The 26,369-nt window shown below is 44.2% G+C and overlaps 1 protein-coding gene across 6 annotated transcripts in view; it reads left to right on the top strand.

Annotated features, from left to right (window-relative positions):
* Window positions 1-26,369, top strand: part of snx25 (sorting nexin 25) — a 28,390-nt gene that overhangs the window by 1,251 nt on the left and 770 nt on the right. Inside the window, exons 2-18 of one of the 6 annotated variants that reach the window (XM_081698513.1) lie at window positions 1,491-1,575; window positions 7,210-7,426; window positions 8,929-9,101; window positions 11,557-11,743; window positions 14,433-14,503; window positions 16,107-16,297; window positions 17,335-17,466; window positions 19,429-19,620; window positions 20,101-20,265; window positions 21,031-21,162; window positions 22,277-22,417; window positions 22,686-22,799; window positions 23,268-23,429; window positions 23,520-23,637; window positions 24,340-24,406; window positions 24,889-25,115; window positions 25,861-25,961. In XM_081698513.1, the coding sequence (XP_081554639.1) occupies window positions 1,491-1,575; window positions 7,210-7,426; window positions 8,929-9,101; window positions 11,557-11,743; window positions 14,433-14,503; window positions 16,107-16,297; window positions 17,335-17,466; window positions 19,429-19,620; window positions 20,101-20,265; window positions 21,031-21,162; window positions 22,277-22,417; window positions 22,686-22,799; window positions 23,268-23,429; window positions 23,520-23,637; window positions 24,340-24,406; window positions 24,889-25,115; window positions 25,861-25,961 (2,475 nt within the window). Of the gene's footprint in view, window positions 1-1,490; window positions 1,576-7,209; window positions 7,427-8,928; window positions 9,102-11,556; window positions 11,744-14,432; window positions 14,504-16,106; window positions 16,298-17,334; window positions 17,467-19,428; window positions 19,705-20,100; window positions 20,266-21,030; window positions 21,163-22,276; window positions 22,418-22,685; window positions 22,800-23,267; window positions 23,430-23,519; window positions 23,638-24,339; window positions 24,407-24,874; window positions 25,116-25,860; window positions 25,962-26,369 lie in introns of those variants that run through there. The other 5 variants (XM_027017113.3, XM_027017130.3, XM_081698514.1 and 2 more) reach the window with 5 other exon arrangements.

Genomic DNA, 26,369 nt, shown 5'->3' with positions numbered 1-26,369 from the left:
TTTTTTAGTATAACTTACAACTTTATATTTGTACACATGAACTTGAGTTCATGTGTGATTAATTTCCATGCCACGTTTAATAAGTTCTTCATGCGAAATTAAACCGCAGAACAACCTTCAAAAATTATACACCATACTTTGGTTTGATTAAAATATGAATCGAGTTGTTACTAGATTTCAGTGATACGATTCTTTTAAAATGCCCGATGCATCGCATACAAGCAAAGCTAGTTTGAAGGAAATGTGCATTGTTAAAAAAAAAAAAAAAAGTTAAAAAAAATTCTGCTTATTTGCCTTTATATTACAGTGCATTAGTGAAAATGTTCCTAAAAGTGTGTTGCTGATTTACAAAATTTTAAATATTGAATATTGTTTCATGCCCAATTGTAAAATGCTTAACATTGATTCTGTTAATTGCTATTGTAAGACAAGTAATCTGATGTCAACATGCCTTGCCAAAGACCAGTAATGAAAATTGGTCCTCACAGTGCACACACTTGGGGTAAGAACAACATGATAAAACTTCAGAAAGATGGCACTAAGAAAAGTGGTGCTGAAAGGGCAAAGCAGTAACAGAATGCCGTGGTGTAAAAGCACGAGAGAACCTGTGCTTGCGTCATTCTGCAAGATCCGTTAAGCTGCGGTCAGCAGTTGCTGATGCTGCCAGAGTTATTCCTGGATAAATTCTCTGAACAAAGTTTTAAAACACAGGCCAACCTTTTTACCATATTTGGGTTAATTTAGTAAATGTACCACAAAAAGCCTTTCCAAAACTCCATGCAGACTGAGTGAACATGATGTTGTACACTGGTATGTACAGGGTCAAACTGGGAAAGCCATTTAGTCTGGGAAAACTGTCTGTTCTGGGGAGAGTAGAGTATGGTGGATGGTGGGAATCCACTGGGCCTTGGAAAGCAACAGGCCAGACCACTGGGGGAAACTGGGAGATTTCCAACATCCTGTCTGGGCCTGGCTATGGATTTACAACAATAGCAACAGCACATTGACCATTGTTCTTAGCAGGTGTATGGCGTGGTTTGCTCATAATAATTTAGCCTAGGAAATGATGATTGTGCAAATGGTACGCTGGGTATGGGTATGCTGATATTGTGGAAAACTTTACAGAAGCATGTTTTCTCCTAACTGCTTTCAGCATCTTAAATTAACAGGTAAAAGCGGGTTTAAAAATCTACATGTATAACAGCTATCAAATGTTGCTAGTGAAAAATCTGCAGTTTATAATAACTTTTGAAATGATGATAGATTGCAAAATCCAGTAAAGAGATAAAAAAAAAAAAGATATTTGATAAGAGATCATCCAATGTGATCCATAATTAATGACCCTTTCACATTGTCACACAAGTAAAGGTGGCTTCATTATTTTCAATGATGTGCATTTTGGTTGAGTTGCCAGTTGTTTATAGGTGGGATGTGTTCATTGGCAGTGTATGTTGCAGCTGACATCTGCACCTCTCTTTCATTTTCTACAGGGAAGGTTCTCTATGCCCCTGCTGGACTCCGCACAGACCAGACGTGTAGTGGTGTCGCACAGCGTGGATAAAGCCCTTAAAGAAGGTGTGTCGCCTTATCCATTTACAGGAATGCAGAGGAATTTTGGCCTGCATCACCCATGGTGAAAGATCTGTTGTGAATGACGCGTCAGACGCATGTCATTTACAGTAAGCAAATGAGCCTGAAGCTGAGGTCATACGAGGTCCTTTAGAAGCACAGTGAATTAAAAAAAAAGTCACTCTTGGCCACGTCAGCCTAGTTAGAGAAAAAAGCCATTACCAGGAAAAATAGCAGAACAGAGACCCATCTACTAAATCTGTCTGCTGCAGCTGTTTTCAAGTGAAAGGGTGAAAAATAGGAAGAATGTCAGAATCTCTCAAGCCTCACTTGTCATCTCAGCGTATGAAGGATAGGGGTGTCATTGACACAGACACAGTGAGAGGCAAACAGAGAGAGAATGAGGAAGAGGGTAGATTCTTTTGTCTCAATGGAATTTTTTTTTTAACCACAGATTTACTTTTGATTAGAACCGGCTCTGGTGAGCGGCCTAAGAATCGCAGAGTCTGGGTGCGTGCTGGCCCGATGACCTTTGCCCTTCATCTCTCCCTCTTCCTTCCTCTAACGCTGCGACCCGGCCCAACCCACGGCATCTCGCCCTCTCTCCCGTTTTATGCCCGTGACATGTCGGTGAACAAAATGGGTTGCTCTGCTGCTTGCATACCTGCAGCTCACATTAGCCTTAACCGTTTGTGTCGTCAAATGAGAAGTGAATCAGGACCGACGCATCCAGCCTGACGCTTTGAGGGTGTAGCCTCGAGCTGCTCTACCGCGGTATGTGATTTGTCGGGGGGTGAATCTCCCCCCCCCCCCGATGTTTTGGATGCTGTGCCTCTCCGCCACCTCTATCCTTTTCTTTTCTTTTTTTTCATCCCTCCGTTATGGGCAAAATGAGATTGGAGCACGTGTCACTGGTTTCCTGTGCCAAACAATTCATCTCCGAGTTCAGTGACAGGGTCTTTCTTTTTCTTGATATAAAAAGTGATTTTTGCCTTTAATATTTCATGTCACCCAGTTGGTGTCACCCAGTTTACTTTCCTGAAATAAATTGGAACTGGTGTGACAGATGAACAACTTTAAAAAGAACATGTTTTTGCCAACCTAAGAACATACAAGGTTGATGGCAAGTGCCAAAAATTAGGCTTTTTTGGGAAGACATTCAGATGTTCTGAAGTGTAAATATCAAATTATCCAATTTTGATTCATTTTTGAAAAAAGGTTATGTACTAATTTGCATAGTGCATTCAGTTCAACAAGTAGGTATGTCCCAGTGTGCTTAAGAATCAGTCAGGTAAGGACAATTTGATTTGAGCATTTCTGCCATCTAAAAGTCCTTTGTGAAACCTTTGTATAGTTTTTGCACCTTTGTCCTTGTGCAGGTGAGAACTCTGCTGTTATTCCAGGCTAACTGGAAATTACGTGCATTCAGTAGAAGTCCATTGATGTCCAGCTGGGCTGAGTTTCTGCAATATGAATGAGCTCACACTCCAGTTAACTCTGTTAGGGAACAGGGACCGTGGCACCAGTGGCAGATGTTCTGGCATTATTGCATGGAACTTCCTTACACGCTCTTAACCTCCCAGCATAGCCCCACGCTTGCGTTTAAAAGAAGCCAAGCACATGAGGCATTCATGCTTACAGGCAATAGTGTGGACTCAATCATGCCTTGTAGTCGGCAACAGAGGCCTGTTGATCCGGAGCAAAGTGCATCGCCTTAAGCGACACAGATGACTCCATGTTTACATTCTTGCTTACACATGCAGACATTGCTGCCTCGCACCACCCTCTGACCTATTATTCCCATTAGCTAATCCGTGATTGTTATTGAAGCAGCATCCAAAAAAAAACCCTTTTAAAAAAATTGGGCCAGGATTAAAAATGTTCTAATGCGACCTATTTCTAGGGGCAGCTCCTTTGAAAGAGAAGGCAACATGTGATAATACCGTAGTGGTGTAGCCCCATGCCTAATTGGCTCCATCTGGCCAGGCAGAAACTGGCACCGCCAGTGCTAAGTGCTCAGGAGCACAGGAAGCTGTTGTAGATTCAGACGAAAAGGGTCAGTGCATGGTTGCCAAACACAGCAATTAAAGGTTTACTGAAAACGTTTGCCTGGAAAACCAGAGGCAGACGTGCGGACACAGTCTGACACACTCTGATACGGATTCAGAAGAACTCGTGTTGAGACCTGACATTTAAAGTTGTCTCTGCTGACTGGTAACACATGCAGCTGTATTACCACTGACGCAGGTAACACAGCTTATGGGAATTTCTGAGTGTTACACAGCTGACACAATACAATGGCAAGAACTTGGCACCTCACTGCTAACGTGGAGGGAAGTAGCAGATTTGAGCCGGTTGACGGCCCAGTTGACGGTGCATAATGTAAGAATCTAATTAACTGGAGCAGAAGAACTGGAGAGAGATGGAGGGAGAGGAGTGGAGCATGGTTTCTGTTCCACAACAAAAGTCTCTCTTTAATAATTCAATAGGCAGTTTTCCTCATGCTCTGTTTGTCATCATATGAGGTGTCTCGGGGCCCTACAGGCTTGTTTTTTCTAAAGTTGTGCTCACCACAAAAACGATAAATGAGAGTCTTCACATCTTGCCTTTGCTGTATTTATTCATGCTGTGAAAAGTTCAGTGAACTTCAGCGCTTGAGTTGCGGCCTCTGTCAGAGTCTGCATCTGTATCTCCCATTGAGGAAAAGATTGCATTTGACATTTCAGTTTATTACAGTATTGCACTGTGTCTGCTGAGAACCATGGCGAGGCAATATTCTAGGTGTGCTGTTGGATCTAAAGAAAGATCTGTATAAAGACCCTACACAAAGGTGGAGGCAGTAGTAGCAGACATGGAAAAGCCTGGTCTCTGGGCCCCTTCTCTTTTCTGTAATTTGTCTATGAATCACAGTGTGGGCATCTGATGTCATTCACACCATGGACAAGGCTGTCACATTTACATCTGCAGGTATTTACATTTAGGGGAAACTGAAGTATAGGAGAGAAGTTGATTTAGTGAGGGCCAGACGTGGGCAGTGGTAGTTCAGTGCTTAAGGTACTTGACTTGTAATTGAAGGTTGCTGGTTCAAGCCCCACCACTGCCAAGTTGCCACTGTTGGCCCCTGAGCAAGGCCTTTAACCCTCAATTGCTCAAGTTGTACTCAGTCATAGTTGTAAGATGCTTTGGACAAAAGCGTCATCTAAATGCTTTAAAAAAAAAAAAAGTGGTTTGCTCCCAGGTTCGGTGCGCTTGCTCACTTTGAAAGCCCTTTTTTCAGCGATGCAGTCACTCCAGGTTGCTCAAGTGTAACTGCGGCCTGTGTTTTGGCATTCAGGCTTTGGCCAGCATCCTCTGGGGCCAAGCTCTCTGCGATCTGATGTCAATCCCTCAAACCCCCCGGGGACTGACTGAACTTTTACTGGAAACCCTCAATATGGTGAAGAGAAAAAATGTCTCCTACCAATATGGAAAATAGTAATAGATTTTGAGTTAGAAAGTGACTTCATTTGTCATGGCATTTTATGGGATCCTTTGATTATTTCAATGAGGAATGCTATGCCAGAGAGCTGGCTCTTTTTGGGTGTGGTAGTCAGGGCACATGTTTACCACCTATTGGACCTGGGTTTGAGACCCAGGTATGGTTGTTGCCTTCAGCCTTCATTACAAGAAGCGTCAGAAGTCGGATGGCATGGTGAGGCCATCGGGAGTATACACATGGTTAACGAACCCCCTGCTCAGAGCGGATGGTATAAAGCCCAGTGTACGACCCCTGGTGAGGGACATGGACGTTATATTATAACTCATTAGGCTATTGATGAGTCATTTAGGTTAAATTGTATTAATGTACTATTTCTGTGCATTGTGATAGCATGGTATTGTTTGGCATTGTCTATTAAATTACTTGCTAATTATGTAAATAGAAGCTCATGACTGAAGCGGACTGTTGGTGTTTTGCCAGGCTTTTAGCCTGTGGTTTAGCCGTGCCTGAGAGATCCCACATGCCTAGTTTGTGTTCAACAGCGTCTTGCTCCCTGCTTCTATCTCCAGGATCCCAGTTTAACCCAGTCTCCATGCTCTCAACTAATTGGATAATGGGAATTATCAGGCATATCGAGCTGATGTAAACATGTCCGGCACTTATGAAAGTTGGTATTCCTTTCTGTCTCTCTCTCGTACTGGCTTGCTGTCTGTCATCTGAATCTGTTAATATCTACCCTCTGTACACTGAACAAATTGAGAAGAACCCAGTCTCCTCTCACTTTCTCTCACACACACACACACACACACACACACACACACACACACACACACACACACATACATATATATATACACACAATCTTTTTCCTTCTCTCTTTTTATGTGTCTCTTGGATCCTCTCTTTCTTTTCTCCCTCTGTCTCACTGACTCACTCGTATCTTTCTTTCTCTCTCTCTCACATGTTTTTGCTTCTCTCTCTTTCTCTGTCTCTTTGTTCCTCTCTCTTTCTCCTCTCTGTCTCTCTCTCTCTCTCTCTCTCTCTCTCTCTCTCTCTCTCTCTCTCTCAGCCTCATCCCTTTCTTCTCCTCCCCCCCCCTCCCCCCCGGAAGCCTAACAGGCTCGGTTGAACAGCATGAGCAGCACCTGTAGAAGCACTGAAGCATAGTCGCTACCATTCTAGCATGACTCACAAAGCAGGGGGAGGCTGTTCTCATTGAGGCAGCGAGCTACACAGTGCTGAATTCACTGAGCCTGCTCCAATTATTCCTCAGCAAACCAGGAGTTTGTTTCTCGCAAATATTAGACTACTACTTTGGAGGTTCTGTTCAGGTTATGCTTTTAAGAGCCATTGGATTACTGCTCTGTGATGATTACTCGAGCAATATCAAAGCGCCATTTGATGCCTTTGAAAAGAACATTCTAACAAAGTATTGCAAGGCTAGGTTTTGAGTGGAAGCCACGTTGCACCGTTTCATGCACATGGGCACATTTCTTGTTAATCAGCAAAGAAAGAAAACGAGGTCACTGGTAAAATTTGTGGTTGCGCTCACCTTTGAAAAATTTGCTGCGCTAACCCAGTTTCCGAACGCTTCAGCATGGGCATGGGAAACAGATGACTTCACAGAGCCGCTGCAGTAGTCTGCAGTCGTCTGTAATCTCTTGGCAGAAGTACCAACCTCATGCCATCTGTCACTTTGGAACTGAGTGCCTCTGTCCTTCCCAGACTGCCTGTGCAGGGCTGGTTGCATCTCTTTTACAGGCCCATATTCCCTACTTAATGTATCTCTGAAGCTGGCGCCAACTGGGCTGCAGGCAGGGCTTTAGCGGGCCATTGAACCACCCCGACAGCTCGAGTGGCACGTTAAAGACCGTTTGAACTCATGCAGGTAGACTAAAGGGATGAGCCAAAGGTCACCCCCCCCCCCCCGTTCCTCGTCTGGATGAGCACAGACGTGCTCACGCATCCGCAGGGAGACAAAGTAGGGGCGGAAGCTTTGTTTTGGGGTGTGATTAAGTGCTTATGGCGTGGTAAAAGGCTTTCGGGGATTGGCGATGCAGTTTGTTGAGCTTCTTGGGTTTTTTTTCTTATTTTTTTGAAGAAAGTATTATTCTTATGAGCCATAGCATGCATTTAAACAGGCATCTCTTCTTGTTTTCCAGTGTTCGACTACATCTACAGGGACTACATCCTGTCGTGGTACGTGTCCCTGAGTCGAGATGAGGGCCAACTCTATCAGATACTCTCTGAGGATTTCTGGGAGATAACCAAACAGCTGCGGGCTCGTGTGTCTGAGGTGGACGTGGTTAACGTAGTTTGCAATGACGTTGTCAAGACCCTCCATGCTCATTTCTGTGAACTCAAAGCTGCCAACACCAGGTATGATTTATTTCAGTAGCATAGTCCCTGGTACAGCTTTTCAGCACAGTAACCCGAGATTTTCCATTTCCTAATTATCAATGTTATCAAGCTTGTATTAGTTTTTATTATGTTTTATTAGGCCCAATTTGCCCAATTTACTCTTTCCCCATTACCACACAAGCAAAACAGAATAATGCTGTTTTAAATAATTCAGACAACTTTATTTGAGCTGCAGTAGTTATGGCCAGGAATTCCGAGGGAATGGCATGAACATCCTTCATCACCCCTCTTTCATCTTAAGTGTGGCTCCCTCCAAGGCTGGTCTTGATGGTTTTGAATAGACTCAGTCAGATGCTCAGTCAGCCTTTGATTTAACAGAAATGAAAACTCGTACAGGGCCTTAAATTCACTGACAGTGAGTTTGCAGGTTTACAGCCCAAACTTAGCAGGGTCAAATATTTAATGTAAACTGTTAATATTAAATAGGAATAGAGGGGGTTATGAGAATGAAAATACGATACTGAAGACTATTAATATATTTAGCAGTCACACTCATATTTGATGGTGTCATCTCCCAGCTGTAAATGAATTTTATTGTATGTTTGTCTTCAGGTAAATTTTTCAAGACCGTGTGCCATTTGTTTTGCTACTTAAACTTGTAATTTCAGTTTTCTTAATTTGCCATGTACTGGAGCCTAAAATTTCAGGAGAGGGTAGAACCAGTTCAGTCATTCAAATACACACTGTGTGACCAAAGTCTTGAGTCTATCTAACAGAGCGCTGTCTTTGGTGAATGACAAAGGATTTAAAACTCGAAGAATCACAAGAGGATTTTTTTTTTTTCTACAATGATTTGTGTGATTTTCGGGTATTAGCTTTCATCCCATCTCTCGTCGCTTTGCTGTTCACTCTCTGGTTGATGGGTTTCATCATCTTTTGAGTTGCAGGCGAGCAGCAAGGCAAAAAAAAAAAGAGTAAACTGGCTTTCTGTTGGATTAGCTGGAATGTTGCGATAGAGACTCAGCTGTGAATCTTGAGGACACACGTACACAGACACATGCACATGAGCCAAGTCTCTCCAGCCCCCAGCTCTCATTAGACCACAAACACGCACCCATGCATTTAATTGCATTCCTAATGAAGACGCACGAGCAACCTGTTCTGGGTGGTTTTTGCCTTTGTCTTAGCAGTGCAGTGGGTATAATTGATTAACATTTTGAAGGCTGCTGCCTCAGTGTGTGTGTGTGTGTGTGTGTGTGTGTGTGTGTGTGTGTGTGTGTGTGTGTGTGTGTGTGTGTGTGTGTGTGTGTGTGTATACACACACACACACAGAATGCTGTGATTACTACCACTGCCAATCATGTCCTCATCTCTTTCTCTGTCTTTTAAGCGATCGATCAGCAGAACTCATTAACCATATGGAAGTCTAATGCAATCTCTCTCTCTCTCTCTCTCTCTCTCTCTCTCTCTCTCTCTCTCTCTCTCTCTCTCTCTCTCTCTCTCTTGCCACCCCACCCCAGACAGGAGGAGTTTCCAAGGCCCCTCCCACTTCACCCATGCCTGCGCAGCTCCGTGGAGGAGAGGAGGTTCCTGCGCTGCTGCTCACGCCTGCTCGTGCTCCACCTGCTGCCAGCACGCGATGCTTGCTCCCGTTCGCTCCGCCTTGTCCTCGTCGAGGTCGTCGCCGCAAGAGGTGACCTTCAAGCTCCCTCTCAGGAACCGGAACCAAACCGACGAGCTTAGACCCCTTTTCCACCCTGACCAAGAACAGCGCATTGAAACATAGATATTTATACCTCTTGTATAAGAGCGACGCACAATAATATTCTGTCTACACTGATGTTGGCTGGTAGATAATTGATTTTTTTAAAGAAACTATGTCTGTTCAATATTGGGATCAGCAGATGTGGATTGCAACCATGCAAGTGCATTCATTGGAAGCTGCCTTTCTCATGTTCTTAAAGCTTGCTAAGTTTTAAGCATTAAAGGTTGCCATAAAGCGCACAGCACTGACCTGCTCTCAAACAAGAAGGGAAGGCTGTAATTCAGGGAGGAAGTGCTCCACACTAGACCCTCTGCCGCAACCAACTTTTACAGCAGTTAGCAGTTAACGTGTGAGTCACTGCTGCAAATAGGCACCAGGGATTCCTCTGGGTCAGTAATTAGCTGAAAGCAGCCTGCTAATACAACTGGTCTGTTTGACTGCTGTTCTTGTTTTTTGTTTTACATAGAGAACCCAAGTCTGCCTGCACGGACCCACTGAGTACACAAAAGCACAAATCCGATGAGAAATCCACTACAACAGATTAATTTAATCCTCCAGATAGAAATATGATTGATTTTGTTTTGGAATATCCAAACAAATTTTCTCACTTGGTCTGCTTGAGCATAGTGACAGGTCACTGTTGAAGTGAGATTTAATTGGGGAGGCCTTAGGTTTTAAGTATTCCTTTTTTGTCTCTTTGTCTACTTAATGTACAGACAAATGAGCATTGCAATGTTGTCCTTTAGAAAGCGAAATGAAATGGAAAAAGACGGAAAAGAATACATTTTACATCGGTGGACTTTGTGGAACTGAATTGAAAGATTAGCATACAGCTGCTGTTGGCTAGCTAGCTAACTACAAGTGTGCCTTGTGAATGCATTTTTGCAACAGCCGCTTGGCCAAACAGTAAACACAATTAGCAATATCAATTTCCCATCAAATTTAATACAGTTTAATTCATATAGCATAGTACTACTTTAATAAGATAAACTTGATTGAGCCAGTTAAGCGATAAGTCAGTCAATGCATTGCAAGGCATCAATAAATTGCAGAATTGTAGAAGTGGAGGGCTCAGGTGGTGCATGTAGCTTTTTCCGCTGGCCTAATTTTTTGGCAAGATTGTAATAGGAACACTTTGCATTTCCTTCATATTGTAGCTCAGCTCCGCATAAAGGCCCTGAAAGGTTGCAAAGCTCCATAACGGTTCGTCCCAGCCACGGTGTGTGTCGAGTGGGCAGGGCCTGCTCAGACACCCAGAGGAGGGGGAGCTTATTTGTCTGGCACGCTTGTTGAAAACAGCAGGGTGACAGAAATATACTTAAAGAAACTAATTTAATCTTTTTATTCATTTTTTTTTTCCCTGATCACTGTTACTAAGCAACGTCTCAGCAACCAGTGCTGCAGATCTAAGTCATTTCTGTTTTTATGTGTGTGTTCATGTGTTTTACCCCCACTGTAGGGTTGCTTTAATACTTCCATTTCTGTTCCCTTTTCCCATGGAAAGGAACCATCTAATATACAGTCATTAGGAAAAGGACATTTTAATAATAGTAAATAATAATAAGTTAGACTTATTACAAATAGTGCGTTTCACATACTCAGTCATTTTACAATTTCAGAGAACCACACACCCAAAGGTTTAAGACCTGCTAATTAGATTAGGAAGTTTTAAGTACTGTTAAAAGAATGTGATCGGGACCCTCCAGTTCAACTATAGTTCAGTTCAGTAAAAGGAAAGAGAGTTTTCAGAGCATCTTATGTACAGGAACCCTCAGGTGGAATCCTCCTGGTGTCACAAAGTTCACTTTTAGAAATCAATAATGCAGTAACTTCAGTCACTGCAACCACTTCTGTTGACATTTCTCTCACTTTGACCGTTGCCCTGCTAGAACCTCTACAAACACCCAGCGCTCTTCTTTTGTCATCCCGAGCGAGCTCGAACAGGAGCCAGACTTTGAACCTTTCGCCCATGCCCACGTTCTCTCTCCTTAAGCAAAGGGCAGGGAGTGGCTCTGCGTTTGAGGGGAGTGTTCAGGCCTGGCAGTTTGCCATTGCTTCGTGGAGGGGAGCGTGGATCTCATCCATTCCCCCTCTGTTGCCTGATAACGGTCTGGTGCCTCTGGGCCGTACGCTGAGCGGTCGACACTGATGCCTTTCACAGAATTAAGGCCCCTGGAAGATTAAACTCCCCATTTAAAACCACTGCATTCCATTATACATACCAGTGTGTACACACCACTGGGCGCAGTTGAGCAGAGTTCATTAAAAGTCTGTGGATGTGAAGCAAAATGTTTGTGTGTATCTGAATATTTATCTATTTTTGCTGCAGCGTTTTGCACGCATTTGATCTCGTTCGATTTCGCGGTTCTCTTCTCTCCGTCAGTGCTGAAGCCACTGGTGGACGCGCTAAGCGACCCCGACTACATCAACCAGATGCTACTGGCCCAGCTGGAGCATCGCGAGCAGGTGAACGAGCACCACAAGAAGGCGTATACGTACGCACCCTCCTACGAGGAGTTCATCAAACTCATCAGCAGCAGCTCCGACATCGACTTTCTCAAACAGCTCAGGTGGGGCACCCCCCCCCCCCCCCCCCACACACACACACACTTTTTCCTTGCCACTGTCGCCTTTGGCTTGCTCCCTGGGGGGCTTTACAGATATCTGACAATGGCAGTTGTGAAAAGCACTATATAAGTAAATTTGACTTTGACACAAACACACACACACAAATCTCAGATGGAGCACTTTGTGCCCCCTGCTGATTCTCACACACACACACACACAAGCACACAGTTGCACACTTGCGTTATCAGTTGATCAGTGGTCAGTATTTTCATCCGAGGATGAAATGTTTTCCGCCTTTTCAACTTGACACGACGAGCTTCATCGTAGCACAGACGTGATGCTATTTTGCCTGTTGCACATATGGGGTGAGGATTGCACGGAAGGAATCTCATTGTTCAAATCACAGATGCAGTAGTTGGTTTGACATTGCTGACAGCCTGCACTGCTAACAAGAGGCTTTCTGTTTATCTAGCACTTAGCAGTTTCTGCCCTTTTGCTTTCTTAACTTATCTGGGATTTGCAGGAGCGATTGATTGGTTGTCTGAAGCCAGATGACTCACTAATAGTGAATCTTCCGGTATATCTTCATACTCCCAGGCTAGCCGCCGATAATATATCAGGTATTCTAACTCAGTTTTGAAGTCATATGGCTTGTATTGGATGTCTGCGTAAGACATATTTTGAAGGATTCAGTTCATCTTATGTCAGAGCAGTTCAGCTTGGATCTGGTATTTCAGAGAGCTGAAGTGCTGGCAGACAGTTTGTGGGTCTGGCATCAAGCGGCCATGAGTCATTAGACAGTGCGTTTAGAAGATTCAGCAGAAACGAGTCGGCCCAGCCGAGCTGCATCAGAGAAGATGTGCTTTGGGTTCACGTGGGAATGTGCATACAGGGCCCTTGAACTTCAAGTGAAGATAGTAGCTTTCATTTGGTTAGCTGAGTGCTAATAATAATGTATAAATATGTGCTTTTAAGGGAGACTGTAGCACTTGGTTACTTTTATTAAAATTTTAAATATTATGATTGCCATTGAGGATATCACAGTATATTAAAACGGGTACTGGTTCATTTTAATTTGTTGCCAGTTGAATCACTCTTTTTTGTCATGTACTAAATCCACCTTAAAAGAAACCATAGTTGCCTCTATGGTTTCTAAGAGTGCTCTCATACAATTTCATAAACCAAGTTTCTGTTACTGGCTGAATAATAAGTCTCTGATGTCTTTTACATATTTGTTCCTTTACATATTTAGAATGTGCTGCACTCTTTTAAAGGCCCTCTCCACTGCTGCCTTTGGCCCATCACGTAATCGTGTACAAGCTTGTTCATTGGCTAAGACAGCTCTATGCTTAGCTGTATACTGTAACTACGCTGTTATGATTCACATAGACAAAGAGAGGCTAATGCTGGTTACCTCGAACAAGAGCACTTGACTTTAGCCAAGAGCAACGCACCAGTCTGGTATGGAGGCTACTGTTGTCTGTTAATTAACCAGCATACATCTATGAATGCCTAGACATCTGCCCACCTGTGTCATTGTGAAGATTCTCGGTAAACTACAGAGCTGCTGGATACCCGTTGTCTAGACTTCTGTTCCATCAATACACACACACACACACACACACACACACACACACACACTGGCTAAATCATCCAGGAAACATGATGGTATGTTAAGAGAAATCTCCAGATCTTTCGCTGTGATGGAAAAAATTAGTCTCCATAATGTGGTTAGTAGTGTTTGAGGCAGGCACTATCTTCCCCGGCCATCTTATTGCTCTATGGGAGTGCTGCAATGGGGAAGAGCTAATGAGCATGTTGCTAGGCGACGCAGGTAAACACAAAGTGTAGGATAAGGGCCTTAGCAGAGCTGGCAAAAAATAGAGGGCAGCAAGCGTTGATGTCATTTCCTTTAGCAAGGCACAGGAAAATCGAATACAAATTACGCTAGGATAGAAATGCATTGTCCTGAAAAGGAAATACTGTAGACCAAGAGCCAATGAGATTGTGCATGGCAACAACCATTGAAACTGTACTCTCATCTCCGAGCAAGTATCTGGTAATGCTAAAACGAACAGTTAAAGTTGAACCGGAATTACATAATTTACAAGTTTTTACATTTGCTGTTCAGTGAGTGTTTGTTTACTTAGAGATACTGTTTGTCCCTCTATATGTGATATTTTGTTGCGTGTCATTTTCCGGTGGCAGACCAAGACAATATTTATGGCAGGTGTCTGAACTTTCAGAATTACTTCAGTTTGACTTTCCTGAGCTCATTTAATTCCGTGCATTTATTTCTCTCATTCTTATCAAACCCCTTAAGCAAGAAGAAATATTTAATGAATATTTAGCTTTTTTTTTTTTTTTAAATTAATGCAAGATGATCCTTTCATCCATTTATAGCAAGATTACATCCTTGGAGGAATTCTCCATGTTCCTCAATGAAACATTAGGTGATCAGAGATCTTAATAGCCTATTTCATCACCATCATAGGAGATTTTGAGGTAGTTTTGCACCGCAGGCTGTATGAAATTAAACAAAATGATTCTTCCGTCTCGGACACTGCTGTAATTATGTGAAAAGAGGCGTGGAGGGTTTGTTATGACTGCTTTCAGCGTAGCATAGCTTTAAACAAGACGGTGCCGTTTGTTAGGGTGTCATGTAAATTGCTCCGTTCCTGACCCTTCCAGGTATCAGATAGTGGTGGAAATCATCCAAGCAACCACAATCAGCAGCATCCCCCAGCTCAAGAAACAGAAAGGTAAGTACCGTCTCGCCACCTCTCCGTCCGGCGGCTTTGCACGGCATCCGGTGGATGCGACAGCTGATGTCTGTTACGGAGGAGTGAACGTTCGTCCCCAGCCTACCGTCGCACGAGCCGTCCCCGCGTTGCCCGTTTCTCTTCGTGTGTGCCGTTTTTGCCCTTGCTCACTTCTATACAGAGCCGTGGAGGTTGCATGCACTCTCTCGCGTCTCCAGCCGGGGCTCACCGGATGCCCCCTTTTTAGGAAATGAAATCCTCTGGCTCTTGTCCGATTTGGTCCTCAAAGGCCAGCCGGCTCTTAGACCTTTATCCCAGGCCCGCTCCAGCACTTTAGGAGACGATTTGATTTTCGATATATACATCTGAAACACGCGTGTGAATTTAGTCATTTAGTGAATGTAGCGCGCTTACGCTGTTTCTGATGGGACCGACCTCTGGCGTGGGTAAACCCGAAGAAAGTGTAGCAAAGCTATTGTGTTTTAGTCCAGCTACTCACCTGTGTATAACAGACAGGTCAGTAATTACAGCGTTGCTGCTCAGCCGGCTTATTAAAACTGATCCATTATAGAGATCTGTGCTAGCTAGAGATGGCATTTAATGTGTCCTCTTCTATTTACTTTGTAGCCCATAAACTGTAGCCACTGCTATACAACTAAATGTCACCCGCTGACAGGTTGTTTTGTGTTTCAGTGGTGCTTTTGGTCATTTCTGTCCTTTTGTTCAGTGTGAAATGGCTATTGGCGTATAGATAAATGGATGGATCACAACAGATATGTTTAGTTAAGAAGAGATGTGGCTAAATGTAATGAAACCCTATAGGCCATGAAAATGGTTGTTTACAGGAGCAGTGGTTCTAAGTTTCGGCTGTTTGTCGGCAGGAGGTAGTTAGCATTTGATCCTTGCTTGGTGGATACTGCCATGCGAAAATATTTGATGTAGCTGTAAGGGATAATCTAAAGAATCATTCTACAGGCTGTATGACGTGGCTGTGGAAGCCTTCATTAATAATTTTTTTTAGCTAGCATTTTGTCATTCTTCAGAGACACGTAGTTCTGACAAGTGTTTAGCAGCGTTTGCTGAACAGTAGTCCTCAGAACCAGCTAAATGCAGGGCATGTCCTTAAAAGGTATTTCTAAATGTAAATGTGTCGTGTAGGGACTCGTCTGTCGGCACTAAGTCAAGGCCGAGCTTCAGTATAACGGCTTGGATGACTGAAAACCTTGTCTGACAAACTCTCAAGAAGTTCTGCCGTTTTTTGCTGTTTGTTGGTCCAGCATTTTTTCTCAAGACCCACCAGCTGCAGCCGCCCAACAACGGGCCAATCAATAAACCCGGTTTATAAGGCACGGGCCCGTCACAGTGTCACATTCTGTTTAATCAAGCAGATGCTGTTAAACCGAGCCCCTCGCACACTGTCCTCAGCCCCTGCCGCTCTCTCGCTCTCGCTCCCTCACCGTTTTTTGTTTCCTTTTTCTTTTTCGCTCTCTCTCCATTTGTGATGCCGGGCAGCAGCTGCCGAAATGACGTCCGTCCTCGGGAATTGTGCGTTTAAAAAATTCCTGCCCCCTTTCACTTTGCACTTAACTGTGTCCCTGTACAGACAGTAAAGGGAAGGAAACTGCCGCCATGAAGGCGGACTTGCTAAGAGCCAGAAACATGAAGCGCTACATTAACCAGCTCACCGTGGCCAAGAAGCAGTGTGAGAAGAGGATCCGGCTGCTGGGGGGTCCCAACTACGAGCAGCAGGAGGACGGGAACCAGGATGAGGGGGACGGACCCCAGGGCCAGAAGGTAAGCCCCCAGGCAGTGAGGTACCCTTAGGCAAAACGAAACGCTCTCCTACCTCACAGCACCATTAACACCGGATGGGACCAAGATGAGCGCGCTCACTCACAGGCTCCGGCTCTCCTAATAAGGGAGGTTTAACACAAAACCAAGGAGAGCTGCTTTTCTCATGCGACTTGTCAGTGTCGCTGTCTTGCATATGGAATTTCGTGCAAGGTTGTTGTTTTTTTTTTTTGGATGCCATTAAAAAGATGAGGTTCACGCACAGCCAAACTTCCTAATGTCAAGTCAATCAGGAGAAGACCCGGTGTGCTGCTCTGAATCAGTTTCCAAAAATAGCTTCAGCTGGTGAAGCACACAGAGCTGTTATGTCTCCATTATCGTGATACCCAATGGTCCTGTCAGAGAGATTCTCTCTCTCTCTCTCTCTCCTATCTCTACTTCTCCTTGTAGCTTTTCCCGGAGGAGCAGGGTCGTGCCACAGTACAGTGGAGTCCTCCGGTCCTGCTCGCCATGGACTTAATTGTATTACATGCTGTTGTTGTCGGGGCCGCGTGGGGCCTGGGGACAGGCGTCCGCTCCCTTCCGCTCCAATAGGCCACATTCTTACGTGCTCTGTAATTTCAGTGTCAGCCGGCCGGGATAACGGTGCTATGCGGTTCATCTTCATGTTTCAGGCTGGATAGTCTGTTTTGTCAAATGCTGGTCCATGTTGGAATTCGCCAATAGCTTCAAATTTGAGGGATGACCATTTTCCAGTAATTTGTTATTTATGAAATCTAATCATGTAGCAGCCGTTTCTGTGCTCTGGTAAAGCCACTGTAGAACTCCTAGTCAAGCTAACATAATGAAACGCTTAGTGATCAGACTGCTGAAACTTGAAGGATTCATCCCTCTATCCAAGCTTGTTTTGCTAATTCCAGTTGACTTTTCTCCCCTGGACACGCCCTAATTAAAAGGAGCGTCTCGTCGAAGCCCCAGTCTCTCGCTACATGGACGGCAGCTTCGACAATTCACAGATCAGTTTTATCCTTCCCCCCCAGATTCTGCAGTTTGAGGAGATCATGTCGAACGCTGTGTTCCGGGAACATTTCCGCGTCTACATGGAGCGAGTAGATAAAAGAGCCCTGATAGGCTTCTGGGAGCTAGTGGAGACTCTCAGGAGCGCTAACAAGGTGAGACACATGCAGAAGGACTTGCAGGCACATGCAGAAAGGTCTTTCACAAGAACTGTCTACTGCTTGCTTCGTTTCAGAATCAGACCTCATTAGCACCCTTAAGCAAAGGCAGTGAGCTGAGGCAATATCGAGGTAATAGACTTTCATTGAGGCAATAGACTGAACTAGATGTAGCTTTGAAAAAAACTGATCATTCAGATTCTATCCTTTAATGACTGTACATATTCATTGTTAAATATCAATCACCATTAAGATATTTATTGGAATAGTTCTCTGCTTTTTTTTTTCCTGATCACTAAATGCATAGCTAGTTTAACACTGCTTGCTTATCTGGGTAAAGTAAAGTTAAAATAAAGTTATCTGGGATTTTTATCTGACACCCAAGCAATGAGAGCCATATCAGCATAATTCATTTGTTGCTCAGTAAGTAATGTAATGTAATGCAGAGCATCTTGAAGACAAATAGTCCATTTAAGAGAATTGAAAACTGATTTCTTCATACTGATAATGATGGGGAATCAGAGATTATGATGTTAACAATGACCAATCCGCAATATCCATTTAGCAGTGGCATTTAGCAAACGCTCTTATCTAGAGAGACTTACAAAAGTGATTTGTCATCTAGAATGCATGCTAGCCAGTGCAATGGGTCGGAGTCCAACTAAGATACTGCTAGAGATGATGCTGATGCCTAGAAAAATGACACAAAGCGTATATCAGAAGTGTACTACCAAACAACAATCAGCATCAATTTGTGGGAAGAAGAAAGATTCAGGATGTTACAAGACAGATTCAAAGATTCAGGATGTTACAAGACAGTAAGATACTTCAGTAAGTGCAGGATTAGTGGTCCTTTAAATACTTCACAAATAGATGAAGTCTTCAGTCTGTTTAAAGACAGCGACAGACTCTGGAGTTTGGATTGTAGTTCATCCAAATCTGTAATAAACAAACAAACAAATAAATACATAATGGCCACAACTAATCAATCGCTCCTGCAAATAGATAAATAAAATAATACATTTTCTTGAAGTGCCTTGAAAACCTGAAACTCATTTTCCTGTATGTACTAGTCTGTATGGAAAATATGTATGCTCAAAGCAAAAGTAACGTTAAACAGCCTGAGAGACTTTATATTTGTAACAATATATTTGTTATATTTGTAACAATTTGCTCACTTTTTGTCAGCTAGGGTATTCTTGAGGCATTTTAGAACTGTGTGTACAGAAGCATACAAGCAAGCTTTTACATGTTTCTGTTCATTTTTCCGCTAATTTAAAATTATTTAACTCCATGCTTAATCAAGCAAATAATGCAAGGCAATGTTGTGGAGAAGCACCATCTGACCATCGAAACTGAGAAGCTTCTGTTCATTGCAAAAGAATAATGTCAATCCACTGTGTGGAGCAGATCATTTGAATCATCATTTAGACCAGTTTTGAATGAATGTACAACGGTGCCTTGTAAAACCAATCATGTCACTTGCCAACACCGCTAGCAACATCCTGTTATGGAAAGAGTACTTTATAACAATGTCACTTAGAAGTAATACTGTCCACGGGAAAACTGAAGGTTCTTGGTCTTGATCATTCTTGATATTAAGCAAGGAAATAAATAGTTAAATTGGTGGTACTTGAGTGATCATGCTTTTGTGCTTTTTTTTTTTGCGTTTTGCTTGCCAGTCATGATCTCTGATCAAGATCCCCACACGGCAACAAACCTCAATTATTAGGAGATGGAAATACATTGACGTGATGGGAACAGTACACCGATAAGAGCTGCCCTAACTAATCAAAACATTCTAACATTGGGACACGTATGGTTTCATCTCCTAAAGCAGATGTAGTCGTTGGCTTTGCACCATTGTTTGCAAAAAATGGCACTGAATCCATTCAGACTGATCCTTAGACTATTAAAGTCCATTTCCCCTGACCACTGTGACTGCCTTCCTCCCCACAGAGTGAGGTACCTCAGCTGGTAGGGGAGATCTACCAGAACTTCTTCGTAGAGAGCCGCGAGATCCCTGTGGACAAAGCCCTGTACAGGGAGATCCAGCAGACCCTGGTGGGGAACAAGGGCACAGACGTCTTTCACAAGATCCAGAATGACGTCTACGAGACCATGAAGGAGCGCTATTACCCGTCCTTCCTGGTGAGCGACCTGTACGAGCGCCTCATGAAGCGGGAGGAGCAGAGGAGCGGCTCGCAGGCCAGCAGCGAGGACAAAGACGACGGGGTGAGCTCGCGCTGCCCCGCGGAGGCGGCACCACATGGGTCCGCGGCGCTGCATAAAAGCCAGTGCTCCGGGTAGCATGAGAAAGGCGTAACGCAGTTCAATAACTACATGGCCGGTGGACCAGCAATTGCCAGTGCTTTGTAGTGTTAAGATTATATTAACCTTTAGAAGCGTTTTTAAAGTGATACTCTTCCAAGTTATGATGACCTTTCTGGTACAGTGCTTTTGGGAATTGTAGCAATCTGTAGCAGCATGGTTTTCAGTGCGTCCGCTATCGTGAAGACATCTGTGGGTAAAAGATCTGTTTATCAGGTCGTGACTGGCTGTGTCCAGGGAAGTGGTTCTCAGTCTTGTGTGTGTGTGTGTGTGTGTGTGTGTGTGTACTTGCGTGTGTAGTGCCAGTCCATGGATGGGGGAGAGCTTGCTGTGGATGAAGGCAGTAAAGGCATTAATGAGCAAGCCAGCTATGCTGCCAACAAACTCCGGCAACTTTATGAAAGACTGGAGTACAAACGGCAAGCACTGGGCTCCATACAGAATGCACCCAGGCCAGACAAAAAGGTAGCGTGCGTGTTTGTTTGCGTGTGTGTGTGTGTGTGTGTGTGTGTGTGTGTGTGTGTTTTTTTTCCGGGTGGGTTTGTGCCAAGTTCATCCCTATTTAAATCTGCAGCAACCTTTTCAAAAACACAAGACCTGAGCAGTCCAATCAAGTAAAAGCTTTTCCTTGTTACTAAAGATGCAACAGAGTAAGACATAAATAGAATATAAGCATATTGCTTTGTTTGTGGAAAGGAGCCAGCCTCTGGCTCTGGGTGTCCGAGGGCTTGACCTCACTGCCATCTGGTTTATTAATGTCTCCCGTGGCAAATCGTGTCACAGCCTGTCTGTCTAAGCCAAGGTCATTGTTGGTGTTGACTTAGCAGAGCCGCCCATGTTGAACCTGTGAGCTTCGCTGGCAGGAAGTGACATGGGTTACCCTTCCTCACTTGCTAGTGAAAATGCCAGAGAGCTTCCTGTGTGATTTCACTAATGGAACTGAAAGCAATTGGCAAGCGTCTGTGAATGCAAGTGCACTTCATTCAGCTAATGGTGCTTTGTCTGACTGAATATGGCTGCATCAGTGTTCAGTGTTTCATTTATAATTCTTTTATGATGGCAACAAAGTCCAGTATTTAAATGCAATGTTGTCAATCTTTTATTCATCATATCAGGTGAATAAAAGGTAATAAGGGCTTTATAACACACTTTATAACACACTTTATAACGGCCTCTCCTGCCTGAGCTGTGTCGGTGATGACTGCCGTGCTCATGCTTGTGTGCGCGCAGATCGTGTCCATCCTGCGGGAGGAGATCATGACGATGGAGAAGGAACACGGCGAGCTACAGCTGCACATCTCCCGCACAGACTGGTGGTGCGAGAATCTAGGTACCTGGAGGGCCGCCATCAGCGCCGCGGAGGTGAGTCTGCCACAAGCGTGACGTTAACACGCGTCACTAAAGCTCAGTGTTGTTGTTTCGTCATCGTTAGTTTAACATGACGGAATCATTTAAACCATGCAACAGACGAACCTTCCAATCACATCCGGTACAACGTTTGTCCATAATGTTACTCTTAAGTATCGTGCTGTTTCTTGCTGCCAAGTGGAAGAATTACCGCTGGTGCCTTTTGCGAGAGCACAGTCCCCTCATTAAGTTCGTCTTAGCCACAGGATCATGTTAATGTCTGTTGCTTCCTCCTCCCAATGAGTTCCCCTCTCTTTCAGAAATAACTTCTCCTTTGCTCCCATTTTTTGCTGGCTTTGCTCACTGCTACAGATGGCTTTGTAAAGAAACAGTAGAAAAGCGGCCTTGTGGTTAGGCCGCAGAGTGAAGAACACCTGTCCGGTGACGGTGTGGTCTGAAAATGAGAAACAGGTGTGAGAGGAGGTGCTGATGCTTCATGAGAATTCATGGTGGAAAGAAAGGTTGCAGTGTTTTTTGTATTGTGTTTTGGCGCATCACTAAATGTTAGAAATGTTCATTAAGTTTTAACATTTACATCATAATGTTCTCATTTGTTTAGAACTTTTTAGATATTTTAAATGTAGTGAACAGTAATTTCTTCAGTGAATTGTCCATCTAGGGTTTTTTTGTTTTTTTTGACAAGTTTGTCGATATGTTATTGAATTTTTCTCCGCATTTAATGCGTTTTCCTTGGCTTAATTTGCTGTCTGACATTGATTATCTGTCAAGATCAATAGAGTCCAATGTGTCTGATTATGCAGCTGTATGCATTTCTGCCAGTTGTAACCTTTAGAGCTGAAACTGACGGTGCTTTTTTTTTTTTTTTTTTTAAAGCATTTACTATCCATCTAAAAATATGCATGCAGTTGTCCGGATGGCTTTTAATTAAAACTACTCAAAACAATAGAGTAGTTTATGACACAGAAAAAAAATCTTATTCAAACCACACTTGAAGATTGAAGATCATAGCAGTTTTGTGTGTGTGTGTGTGTGTGTGTGTGTGTGTGTGTGTGTGTGTGTGTGTGTGTGTGTGTGTGTGTGTGTGTGTGTGTGTGTGTGTGTGTGTCAGGCCTGTGAGGAGAATGGCGAGCAGATGCCATGTTATTCTGTGGAGGTGAGTCTGTTAGACGGAGATGAGTCTACGAACAGCCGTTGGAGTGTCACCAGGAAGCTGAGTGAGTTCCAGTCCCTGCACAGGAAGCTGACTGAGGTACCTTTCTCTACTTGGTACAATTGTTGTTTTGTTTTTTTTTTGTTTTTTGGTTGGTGTGACATTTCACCTTCCTCCTTCAGGAGGATGCTAAATACATGCAACAGCTGAAATACCACCGAGTCTTGACAGTGACACTGCTGTCCTGAACTATGTTGCTATGGAAACGGAATGAGTCATCACACTGTTGCATGTTATGTGCGACAAATTATGCACGACAGAACGGTAACACCGCATGCTGTCAATCTCCCTCTTTCTTTCTGTCCAGTGTTTCCCCTCATTGAAGAAGGTCCAGCTTCCCTCTCTCAGTAAACTGCCATTCAAGTCCATTGACCAGAAATTCCTTGAGAAATCCAAAAATCAGCTGAACACATTTTTACAGGTGAGTCTCAACATGCAAAATACGTTTCCCACAGTTCTGCGTTCTTCAGGCCATTTTATTAATGGCCAGGTTATCCATCTTCATCTTCGGGACCAGAGCAATTTTAGCTCCCCACATATTTAGTATTTTGAAGGTTTGTTGGCTTGTGTATTCTGATTGGAAATGTGTCCTAATAACCTGCCAGTCACCATTAGTCCAGTGCCAGAGGCTCATGGCTGCAGAGACCCAGTTAGGAAAGGAATGACAGAAATGGCAGACTCGCACCTTGCCATCTTCATGTTTGAATGCACCAGCATGTAGCTTTAAATTAGTTATGAATCACAGTCTGCGTTACGGTCAAGGTGTCTGCCTGCCTGTGCCTCTGTCTCCCCGTCCGCCCACGTTTGTATCTAAATTCTTACCCGCCCGCCCTTTCCTGCCGTAATGATGGCTTTGTAACAGTTTTCGCCTTCTCACTGTGCTCTGCAGAAGATGCTGACAGACGAGCGTCTGTGCCAGAGCGAGGCGCTCTATGCATTCCTCAGCCCGTCACCAGAGCACCTTAAGGCCGTGGACGTCCAGAAGAAATCCTCCTTCTCCCTGGCTTCGCTGCTCGAGAGACTGCCTGGGGATTTCTTTTCCCATCAGGAGGTTTGAACACGCACGCGCACGACAGACACGACCGAAGACTGTTTGCAATGGCAAATGCAATAGCCCCGTCCCCCTACACCTCACCCCCAGGACGAGGCCGACGAGGACAGCGATTTCTCCGACTACGGCGACGAGGTGGACGGGAAGAAAGACGCCCTCGCCGAGCCCTTCTTCATGCTCATCGGAGAGGTCTTTGAACTCAGGGGCAGTAAGTGAACCTGCACTTTATGCAGCGCGCACACGGGTGCCGCTCTACTGCTCTTCTGTACGTACGTCCACACATCTGCATCGCACTCGGGCAAATGTGTCGTCTTCACACGCGATTGAGATAAGATATTACGTACTGCGGCTTGCGGGTGTTGAATGTTGAATAAATCAGGCCTGTGTATGTCTGGGTGTCGTGGGTGGGTGGTGCGTGCGTGTCCGTCACAGAGAACGTGCACAGGTCACTATGCTTTAATAGTAGGTTGTCTCATATTTATCATATATTATATATATCATATTATATTTGCTAGTGAATTTGCTTTGAAAGCCCTGAAGCTGTATGTACATGGTACAGGCTGATGTCTGAGCAGACAGGCTGTCTAGAGTACTTGAGTAAATTTGTGCATTATTTCCACTTTGCAGCTGCAGGTAAATGTTCGCGCTCATGTTCTTTCTTCACTCTGTGTTTTGCATGTTGTGTGCTGGTGCAGGCATATAGCAGGGCTTGTCTCTCGCTTACACACAAACCCACAATGGGGGGGGGGGGTTTCTCACACACACACACACACACACACACACACACACACACACACACACACACACACACACACACACACACGGTTCCTGGGTGCACATAACCACAGCTTCATTTGAATGCTAGTGTACTGATGGAAAATTTTAAAGTAGCGTGTTCTGTCCTCTGCAGTGTTCAAGTGGGTCCGGAAGACGCTGATTGCACTAGTTCAAGTCACATTCGGACGCACCATAAACAAGTAAGCCCGCCCGCCTCTCCTCTGCTCGCTGCCCGACGGCTAATCGATCCGAGCAGGCGATGGAGTGAAGAGGTCACGCTACACTCTCGCTGTTTGCCCTGAAATCCCTGCCAGTCCCACCGCCACGCAAAAGCTCCCTAGTAATGACGTCATCAACGGCGTGATCTTTGACACAAGACAGCCGTTGTCTGTGGAGGTCGGGTTGGTGGCGCGGTGTCATAGCTTGGGATTGCAAGTATAGGAGAGGCTTTTCCAAACCCTAGGTGTCAGGTTATGGAGAGGATTTTTCACAGGGCATAATTTTAAAATGTATTTATTTGGAATCAATTACTATGGCAGATATTAATTATATATGGATGGGAGTGTGTGTGTGTGCGTGAGTTCTACTTTTATAGCAGTAGTAGAAATAAACAAGCAAACAAATTGAAAACATGGTCTCGCTTTTTTCTTTTTTCTTCTTCACCTGAGTCTTTTACCCTCAGAAGACTCGGTGCTAGATCTCTGACTCTCTCTGTGATGCCCTCCAGGCAAATCAGAGACACAGTGAACTGGATCTTCAGTGAACAGATGATGGTTTACTACATCAATATATTCCGGGACTCATTCTGGCCTGACGGGAAGCTGGCACCGCAAGGCGAAGCTCGCTCGGAAGTCGAACGCCGCAACACCAAGGACAAAGCCCAGCAGAAGCTGCTCGACAACATCCCAGGTGAAAGGTCATGCCCATGGTACCACTCACAAACACGATTCCCCACACCCCACATCCCCCGTCGCCTCTGTCGTAAGCATTGACGCAGAATTAGCAGGTTGTTTGAGTGATAGACTCTCCCCCGCCTGGCGAGGTACCACTTTTAATTATAGGCGTTCAGCTGGGCAGTCACCCAGGGCTCCCTTCTCAAACGTCCACGTGTGGCAGCTCCCTGCATCCCCGCTCCCAGCTTGGGCTCTCCGCTGCCGCTCCACTTAATTGTCTCTCCGCATGAGGCTGTGATGGACTCCCAGCACGATGCCTAGATGCTGTGGATTTTACAGTGATTTTATTCCTATTGATTGTGAGGTGCTAATATCCCCACTGTGATCTATTTCTGTTCATTGGATCTGATGCGATTAGCAGTGGCGCATCAGATATATGCCTCCGTATGTCTTTATATTCCAGGTAATGAGTGGAAGCCATAAATTAAAATGGTCTGCTGAATGGGCTCAGAAAGAACTGATTGTGGCATCTGTTAATACTGGTGGTGTTTTGGGGAAGCCACAAAGGTTTATTAAAGCTGATATGAAAGTAGCTTTATAAGGTAAAGTCGATATGAAATCGATGCTAAGAGTAAATAGTCATCAGGTCCTTCCACACCAATTCAGCCAGGACTTATCCCTGATCTTAGCAAAGCAAAGTGGAGTGACATGTCTCCAATAAAGTTCTTTTAATGGAAAGATTCTTGATTTGTGGCCATCAGATGCACTACAGAACCTTGTGGGGCAGCAGAATGCCAGGTACGGAATCATCAAGATCTTCAACGCACTTCAGGAAGCCAGTGCGAACAAGCATCTCCTTTATGTAAGTCCATGCCATGCCCTGTGGATAACTTTGACCCCGGAGCATAGTCTCATCTGCAGCTGCCACATTCATTTCTCCTTTTGTCTAGAGCTGTCTCGTTTTACTGAAGGTCTTCATGGAAACATCCAAAATTAGTTGCCCTGGTATTTAGATTTAAATTTGGTTGCTTCAGTATTTTCCATTACTCACATTTTTTCATGATCCTGTAACTAAACATCAAAAGCATTTTCCCTCTCCCTCAAGTGGATGTAATACTTTTTTTTTTTTTTTTTTTTTTTTTTTTTTTTTTTAAGTGCACAAACAGTTGATTGGTTGTTGAGCTTTGTAATGGTGTAATGGAATGGTGCCATCTACTGGCAATGTAGGGTTATAGCCACTGCCCTTCAATATTAGTCAGAAACTGCCAGT

The sequence above is a fragment of the Electrophorus electricus genome, chromosome 16 (genome assembly GCF_041902795.1).
Source record: "Electrophorus electricus isolate QZ-2024a chromosome 16, ASM4190279v1, whole genome shotgun sequence".
In the NCBI taxonomy this organism is placed as follows: Eukaryota; Metazoa; Chordata; class Actinopteri; order Gymnotiformes; family Gymnotidae; genus Electrophorus; species Electrophorus electricus.
The sequence above is the reverse complement of the archived record's forward strand: the minus strand, read 5'-3'. Positions and strand labels throughout refer to the sequence as shown.